Source organism: Homarus americanus, unplaced genomic scaffold (assembly GCF_018991925.1).
Source record: "Homarus americanus isolate GMGI-L3 unplaced genomic scaffold, GMGI_Hamer_2.0 scaffold41027, whole genome shotgun sequence".
Classification (NCBI taxonomy): domain Eukaryota; kingdom Metazoa; phylum Arthropoda; class Malacostraca; order Decapoda; family Nephropidae; genus Homarus; species Homarus americanus.
Window position 1 is genome coordinate 10035291 of NW_024745073.1, and position 9349 is coordinate 10044639.

General features: G+C 40.4%; 1 protein-coding gene across 1 annotated transcript; it reads left to right on the forward strand.

The window, feature by feature from the left end:
- The first annotated feature begins 3760 nt into the window (after positions 1-3760).
- Positions 3761-8940, forward strand: LOC121878441. Its single transcript, XM_042384671.1, has 3 exons — positions 3761-3974; positions 5494-5728; positions 7112-8940. The coding sequence occupies exons 2-3, from the start codon at positions 5534-5536 to the stop codon at positions 8540-8542; spliced, it is 1626 nt and encodes a 541-aa protein (XP_042240605.1). The 5' UTR covers positions 3761-3974; positions 5494-5533; the 3' UTR covers positions 8543-8940.
- Positions 8941-9349: the final 409 nt, after the last annotated feature.

The window sequence follows — 9349 nt, forward strand, 5'->3', positions numbered from 1 at the left end:
TGCTGGACATGACCTGGCTGCTCAATATATCGGAACCTACTCCAGTGTTGGCCAAGTCTGGCCTTGAATGAGCTCACACTCGGTGCCATCACAGACTGTTCCAAGAGTTCACAATTCTCACTCGGAAAAAATTTGCCCTCGCAGTTTTCTGGACTTGTTGCTTCTTCAACCTTGAACTGTGACCCCTGTAGTGCCCACTTAGATTAGGTCGCTCCTCGCCCGTCTGTAGTATAAGCTAGGTAGTTGCAGGCGCTCCAATCTCTCTGGGTAACTGAGGTTCCGTAGAGCTAGTACCAGTTTGGTGGCCCTCCTTTGAACATTTTTAACCAATTGACAATCTCTAGCATACCTCGGGGACCAGACGGGGAAGCACCTCACTCTTGAAGATCGTGACGAGTGACGGACCATCCAGATATCTAAACGACCGACCTTCTTATAAGACCTAGTAGTTTCGTTGCCTGATTCACCATCTTCTCACAATGGCGCGAGAATTTAAGTTCATTGTCGACATACACACCCAGGTCCTTTTCACATTCGGTCTCAATTAATGCAGTCTCTTCGTCCTGTTGGGACATGTGATATGTCTTCTTACTATTGGTGCGACCCAGTTGCTTCCCTTTGCACTTCGTGGGATTGAATTTTAGCAGCCATTTTTCCGACCATTCTTGAAGCTCAGAGATCTTTCTGCAGCACTTCGCAGTCTATTTGGTTCTTAATTTCTCGAAATAAATTTGTATCGTCCGCAAACACTTGCATGGAGGAGTGTATAGTTTCTGGCATGTCATTAATGAAACAGACAAACAACAACGGGCCCAATACACTGCCCTGTGGTACCCCGCGAGTCACAGGTACACATGACGATTTCGTAACATTTATCACCACAGTTTGCGATCATGCAGAAAGTCTCTGGTCCACGCTAGGACACTTCCCCGAATCCCGTACCCTTCCAGTTTAATTCTCAGCCTTTTTATGGGGAACACTGTTGAAAGCCTTGGCAAAATCTAGGTTTATATTGTCGATACTTCCGCCTTGTTCTAAAATTTCAGTCCATACATCTAGTACCTTGAGTAATTGTTTTAAGTAGGACCTTCCCGGCATAAAACTGTGTTAGCATTCCTTTACAAGGTTGTTTCGTAGTAGATGTTCCATCATGGCATCTCTTACGATGGTCTCTAGTACTTTGCACACTATGCTGGTCAGGTTAACTGGTCTATAATTATTCGCAGAGTGGCGATCGTCTTTCTTGAAGATAGGACTCACATAAGCCATCTTCCAGACGTCAGGGACCTTTTACTCCTCCAGGCATCTGCATAACAGGATCTTAAGGGGCTCCGGAAGCTCGTTACACAGATCTCTTAACACTCTGGGGTGTACCATATCTGGACCAGAACTCTTGTGAATCTTTAGCTTTGACAGTTTATTTCTTATAACCTTGTCCGAGAACACAATGTGGGTCAGCTGTGTTAAACCGGTTTCCTCAAATGCAAGAAGACTGTGCGCATCCTGTCTTGTGAACACCGATGAAAGGCCATCCTGGTACGAGTCTGCATAACTACCATCTTCAAGCCTCAGGCCCGATATGCCTACTCGCGTTTTTAATTTCGACTTTGCATAGCGGTTAAAAGCTTTTGGGTTTAACCTGACCTCACTTGCAATCTGCCTCTGGAACTCTTTTTCAGCCCTTCTACACTCGACTTTGCTTGGTTCCTGGATCTGGCATACAGCCTCCTAACCCACGTCTCGAAATCCTGATTTTCTTCATAATTTTGCCGACCGCCTCATGGTTCATGTGTAGAGGTCTTCTTGTATTCCTGGAGGCACTGGGTCTGGTCTTGGGTATATATTTATCGATCGAATGGTTTATTTTACTGGCTATGATATTCAGCGTAGCATCTGCGTTCTTATTCCTAAGTAAGTCAGGCCAGTGTATACTCATCTCCTCCCTCATCCCATCATAGTTTCCTTTGTAATATTTGAGCCTGGACTGGTTTTGTCACACACACACACACACACACACACACACACACACACACACACACACACACACACACACCTAGAAAAAGTGCAAAAGAGGGCATGCAAGATTATTCTCTCCCCTTCCTACTCCACATATCAAGAAGCGCTCAACACACTGACCCTTTCGACTCTCACTGACCATCACCACGACCTCATCTGCAAATTTGGTAAGAAGCTTCTACACCATCCTCGACACCGGCTCCTACTACCACATGAGATCCCTAGCCGGAGAATTGCTGTTCGACACCACAACCGCATCCAGCCCATACGTGCACGAATTGATCACTATAAGAACAGCCCAGTCCCAACCATTGTAAAAATTATCAATAACTTGTAATAAACCAGTGAATTCACTCCCAGTAAATACTACTTCTTGCACTGTCACTATGTTGAAATGCACTGTAGTTTGAGCTTTTCCCCATCTAGTTATTATATATCTTATTTGTATCACTTATGTTACTTGTATATTATTTGTAATTCGAAACCCATTCCTCAAATATGTAACTGTATATTTTCAACCTTCTGGCTGCCAAGCTCTTTCAATAAACCGTTAATTATTATTATTATTATTTATTACTCCCGCAAGAATGGACGGACGGATCTCTCTGCCGACCTTCAACCACAACGTAGAGGACTGGTTAGTTCATGTGGAAGCAACCCTCATCGGCTCTACAGCTACAGACGAGCAAAAGTACGGCGCCCTGCTCTGTTCCTTGCCCACTGAAGTCGCCACACAAGTTTCACAGACCATCTCCAACCCTCCAGCGAACAACAAATTCGCCACTCTGCGGGATGCCTTAAAAACGCATTACCAACGGACCCGCCCGAGTCTCCTACAGAACCTATCTTCTATCTCCCTTGGAAACTCAACTCCGGGATTTCTCTGGGAGGAGATGTGCAGGTTGAACTCCCGGCACACAGACATACTTCCTGACTCTATCCTCCGCCAGCTTCACGCACAAAAGCTACCCACACAAGTACGCAACATCCTGTCCGCAGTAGATTACTCTACGGCACCAGCAGAACTGTATGCAACTGCGGCAGACAGAATTTTCAACGAGTGCGCTGCTGAGCACCACCACCACCTACAACTCCTTCTCCAACGCCTGCCGAACAACAACATGAAAGTTCATCCTGCTAAGTGCGTCTTTGGAACCTCTGCCATCGATTTCCTCGGTCACAGTCTCGCCCTACCACATAAGACACGAGGAAGACGAACAACAAGACCCAAACACAAATGAAAGGACACTTCAAGAGAGCAAGAAGAGGAGGAGAGTTAGAAGAAAATCTACATCAAGCTAAGAAGAATACCAAGACAGAAGACCAAGACATTTCCTCCACACAAGAAAACAACACACACAATCAAGCCAACCAAGCACTGAGAATCCATGGCCCAACCCAACACGCACCTGACGCTTGACCTGACGCTAGCCTGACTCTGTCCTGTCGCCTCCTGGCCGCATCCAGGCGAGTTGCTGCTGCCTCCAACTTATACTCCCTCACGCAAGCGGCGTTTAGCCACTGCACCTATTCTCTTCTCCTAAAACTCACTTCAATCCTCCCTTTATTCTTCCCCTGAACCTCCTTCCCCCCTGTCACTAGCATGATGGCTGTACGCTGATTGGCTAGAAGGCGCGCGGCCGGAGCTCAGTGGGGAGAGGAGCCACTATAGGGTAACGACTCGTATTATTCGTCCGCCGTTCGCCGTAAAGGTTTGCCTTCTCCGTGAGAGCTGTGCGCTAGCAGTTCACTTTGTTTACCTCATCAATGATCAGCTGATGAGATTGTAGGTCTCTGCGCCGAGATGGCTGAATACAGTAGTTGTTTCTTTTTGTAATTATGGTGAATGACGATATATTCCATCATGCATTAGTTTTTATATAAGGAGTGAAAACTTGTTAATGTCTTACTTTAGGGGCGCCTCCCCGTGCTTGGTTTTTCCTCAACATTATATCACTGTAAGTATGTGTGTGCGGTAGTGGGTGTAAGTGCTCCCTTATCTGAAGTAATACACCCCGACATGATTCGCAGTACTTTACAAAGATAAATCTGGCAGAGGAAAAATACATAAGTAAAATCTGATAAGTCAGTTACGTGAGACTACACAAAGGCTTTTTTGTATGACGACATAACCATTCTGGCCAAACTGGCACCTGATTTATACAATGCCTACCCTCCTCTCTCAAATAAAAATAAAAACTATGGTAGGTAACAGGGAACTTAAACAAGTGGACAATTTGTGTATTTGGGAAGTAACAGTAGCTGTGATGGTAGATGTGCAAAAGAAATAAGAATAGGTCAATCTAAAGCAGCATTTAATAATCTTAAAGAACTAATGAAAAGAAACATTAACTACAACTTGAGAAAATGGCTGCTGAAAGGCTATGCAGGCATTTCCCGAGCTACGAACAGTCAACTTACAAACACCCACACTTACGATTGGGATCCCAATATATTCATCAAAAAAATCTGTATCTTAAATAATCCCAGTTTTTGTACTGTATTACTTCCATTATTCTATATTGTTTAACATCACTTTAATTACAGTACTGTATTTACATTACTTGTAATGCATGTAATTATTGTTGTTTTGCATGGGCAGGGTTTTAACTAAATTGTCATTTTTTACCTGAATTTATATTGTTTAAAATAACTTTATTTATAGTATTTTACATATTTGTTATGTATGTGATACTAATTTTGTTGTGTATAGGCAGGGTTGTGCTTTAACATAACCTAAACTATGGAATTAATACTCTTCATACTTACAAACAGATTGACTTAAGAACAGGGTCCAGGAACATAACCCATTTGTAACTCGGAGACTGCCTGTATATGACAAGGACTGTTGTATGGGTCAGAAGCGTGGACAGTTTCAGCAGACACCAGAAAGAGGTTAAAGGCCTTTAAAATATGGTGTTATAGGCAAATATTAAAAAGAAATCTTGCATTTGTTCACCATACTAATGCAATTTGCAACACTTCAAATTGCAGAACAGGGTGGTTTGCCATTCCTATATTTTGGGCATGGCAGGAAATTTGGAACTATGATGAAAGGATACTTAAATTTGGTTGGCTCTTGTGGTTTATCTTGCAAGTGGTTTTCAAATTAGTTTTTCCTTGATCCCTACCTAATTTGCATTCTATATATTAAAATGAACAGGACATAACAATGAAGATCCTACTAGAAAATCCTATATAAAAGTATCCCTTGGGTGGCTGCCAGATTACATATATTTTATGAAATTAATACAAGATTTATAATTAGCTTGAACAGATATGCTTTTCCTAGAGATGTTCTTGCTCATAGAGTTGTTTTGTTTCCATAGAAACACTTAAACTTTAAGAAAGAAGAATGCTTTCTGGAGGTTTGCCTTTGTGATTTTTTTAAGCCTTGAGACTGGAAATGTCACAAAATATTGTCATTTACTTTCGTGTATGACAATTGTAAATAAAAATTGATGTTGTCTCATTCAGATTTCAGGTACAGTACAGTAATGTGAAAACGCCCTCAAGAATGCCACCTTTCAAACAAGTTGTGAGCTTGCAGACATCTACACTCAGAAGAGTGGCTTATCTGATCAGGCGACTGTGTTGCGACCACAGTCTTTTGACCAGTGACCTCATACCTGTAATAGATCATCTGCAGACCTTCCTACCTCCTCAAATCCAAGCTTCTGTGTGTCATACGCTTCTTCATGAGTCACATAAGGTACTGTACGGTAATTATGTTCAAATCAGCCATATTTGTTATGATCCAATCAGTACATGATCTTTACACATTTACACTGCACATGTATAACTGTACGTATATGCATCATTATGCCAATATTCTTATTATGATTTGTTTTGCTACACTGTAATCAAACACATCATTATTGTATTAGAATTTCTAATGGTTCAGGGCTTGGCTCTTGTGATTCTTCAGTATTGTACAGCTTGGGTCTTGCTATATTTTAGTTGTTCACAACATGGCTTGTGTGATTTTAGACTTGTGAGTTTTCAACCTGTAGTTACCTGATCCTACCCTGTCACCATCTCCAACTTCTGTACTGTACTACAGGTAATTTATTTAAACTGGATGCTCTAAGTGATATGGAAGATGCTCCTATGTTTGGCTATATCTGTGTACAGTTAGCAAAAAAGTTCTCGAACACGCTAAGCATCATACAATATGACAAAACAAATGAGAAATTTGAACATTGCTCTCCAAGGAAATTTTATTGCAAATTAAATTACTTCTTTTCACCTGTAAATGTTATAAAGATGACTAACATACTGTATATTATTACAAAATATTTAGTCACTTTACAACCATACATACCAACCATTCTGAAATGACAAAAGCTATGTGCTCATTTTGAAATCTGTCGAACCCAGCTGTTCAATAACTGTTCTTGCTGACTGTACCTTCGAGTAAACACAATTTGTGAATAGGTGAACAAACTTGATTAATGCATCTTTCTTGGATCACCTGAAGATTATACACTCCATCTTATTTCCCCTGATGATTAACCACCTCACCAAACTCTCCCAGGTAACATGAAATAAAGTAGGGTGTCCAATCTTCAGGTGACCCTCTTTTCCTTTATACATAGTACTGTACAGCATCCCATGTGTCATTACTTCTTCTGTTTAAACATTAAAACCTGGTTAACACAACTGCCTTTCCCTCTGCTGCATATTTTGCTGGGTTAAAGTGTTGTAACATCAGTTGTTGAATATAATTAGTTTCCAACATACAGGTACATTATAAATGACGTGTGCAGTACAGTATATATATTAGAGATGATGTTTGTAACACTAGGCTTCCCATACAGGCAGTGGCATACAGGTATTTAACAAAGGTTAATCAGAAATTACTGAAGGTATGTTTACTGGTTGATGAGGGATGATGTTACTTGGGGAAACTTGTGATAGTACAGTACTTATTTGGTGAAACTATTGAAGTATTATCAATTATCCCGGTTATCACGTGAAAAAAAAAATTGAAGAATACAATACAGTACAATATCTCAGGCCATTTTGGGAGGTAAGGTCACATTGTTCAACATGAAATTTTTCCTAAAACTAAACAACATCTTTTCTCCCACAGATTGTATTCCCTGAGCTACTCAATCAAAAATACATCTACATTTGCACACAACTGCATGCCGAGTTCATATGGATCAATGATAGTCGAAGTATTGTACCAATGTTGGAGAAGATGGATGGACAGAGTGTGAGAACTCTCAAGATGACTGGGTCTCATGGCCAGCTGGACTTAGATCTGGAGTACAGTACATATGATTTCCAGCAGTTCATGAAACTTGAACCGCTTTATAGGTTTCTTAGAACACTAACAAATTTGACAACATTGAAGTGCTCTCAAATGTGTAATAACTTCATGCTTCAACTCTTGTCAAGAACTTGCCCCCACTTAGAAGAAGTTAACATTGAAATGTGTACTGATGTAGATGATGAAGGTGTGTTTTATTTAGGTGGCCATTTTCCATCCCATGATACATATTCTCAGATAAGGAGAGGTGTTCGGATACCCTCTAAGTCAGTTTGTACAAAACTCAGAAAGGTAAATTTAGAATACACTTTAGCATGCACAGCCAGTGCAGTAATGTTGCTGCATTTGTGCCGAAATATTGAAGAACTCATGGTTACCCCAGATGTTAATATAGGGGATGTATTTACTACATTACATGGTACTAATCCAGAAAAATATGAGGAAGTCACAACACAGTATTCCCTCAGAATTTTGCATACATATATGGAACTAGATGAGAATGTCTTATCTTTAATAGTCAAAACTTGTCCTCGATTGCATGATGTTACATTAAGATGCAATGGAGTGGAGAGAAAAGATAGAAATTTTCTAGCAACTCTTCTTAGTCTAAATCTAAAAACCCTCAATGTTATGAATTGCAGTATGCCTGCCTTATTGTGGTACTTGGATCAGTGTGGGAGCAATCTCAGAAGTTTAACTATTCAGCACCTCACTATGGCACCTTTAAGCCTGACATTTACGAGAACTCATCTTCAGAATGTTATACGTACCTGTCCCAATCTACAGAGCTTTACACTAAAGCTTAACAATAGTCCAATCCAACCTGATGTGCCTTATTCTGCAATTGGCTCTCGTCTTTTGTATTTCAAGTCCCTGTCGCACCTGACACTCGAGGGCACAACAATTACGTCTGAGGATCTATCAGTATTAGTAAGTAAATGTGAATCTTTGCGTGAATTGCATATTCTCATCCATAATTTAGACATGTTAGAGGACCAAGTACTCTATGATCTCCTGGCTACAGGTGCTATGCATAATTTATGGACTCTCTTTCTACACCGCCCAATGTTGACATTAGCTGGCCTTAAGAGGTTGCTTGTTGAATGCCCACACTTGCATACTATTGGACCCCTTTCATCATGGGCCATAAGCAAAAAAGATCGAGAAGAACTGAGTAAAGAAATTAGAATGAAGAATTGGGATTTGAATGTTGAGAGTCCCGAGATGATGCATATGTTTATCCTCTGAGGCAATGTTGCTCATTAAGGTGACATCAAGCTTGGGAGAATGTAAATATTAGTTTTGTTTTTCCATTGGTTCTGTATACTGGTGTATTATTATTATTATTAAACTCATCTTTGAATTCTTTATGTCTCCCCATCTTTCATCTTCTGGCCAAAAATTTCATCACAGTTACTTTTTACTTTAAATGCTCATCAAATTGTTCACTATTCACATCTGTTTACCTGTCTTATAGATATCTGTCTATTCATAATATTTTTTTATAATTCTAACCAGTGATGTACAGGTACTTGGGATCATGAACGAGATCATTCACAATTTGAGCCTTTATGGAGCACCTAAAGATTAGCCCACAGACAGTTTTGGGCTGGTTATGCTGGGAGCAAAACTTCTGGTAAGCACTGGGGGGGACTAATATTCAGGTGAAGCATAAAGGCTTAAATTGTGAATGGTTTTGTTCGTGGTCTCCGTCTTGACTACATCACCGAGTCTAACATTTGCTATCTGATCCTCAGACTTTGTGGATAGCCCTCAATATCCATACATACTTGTCTCAACATAACAGTTACCATACCATTCTTCCTAACCAAAGTGGCACTACTACATTGTAGCCTTTAACCATGCCTCAGTCTGCCATTTACTTGAAAGGAATAGGGTGCCAGAATAATACAGATCTCATTCAAGGCCAGAGATTGTACCATTGTGCTTAGGAAGTATGATATGCTGTCTAATAGTATTGAAACTGTTTCAAAGGTTACTTGCTTAACTTAAGTCAAAAAAGAGATTTCAGGATAGCTTTAAAATTTGTGCCAC

Bases quoted from the DNA above. Each gene is read 5' to 3' on its own strand.
- LOC121878441 (XM_042384671.1), top strand. From the start codon at position 5,534: ATGCCACCTTTCAAACAAGTTGTGAGCTTGCAGACATCTACACTCAGA. The intron at 5,729-7,111 runs GTACTGTACGGT...TTTCTCCCACAG, and splicing joins TTCTTCATGAGTCACATAAG to ATTGTATTCCCTGAGCTACT.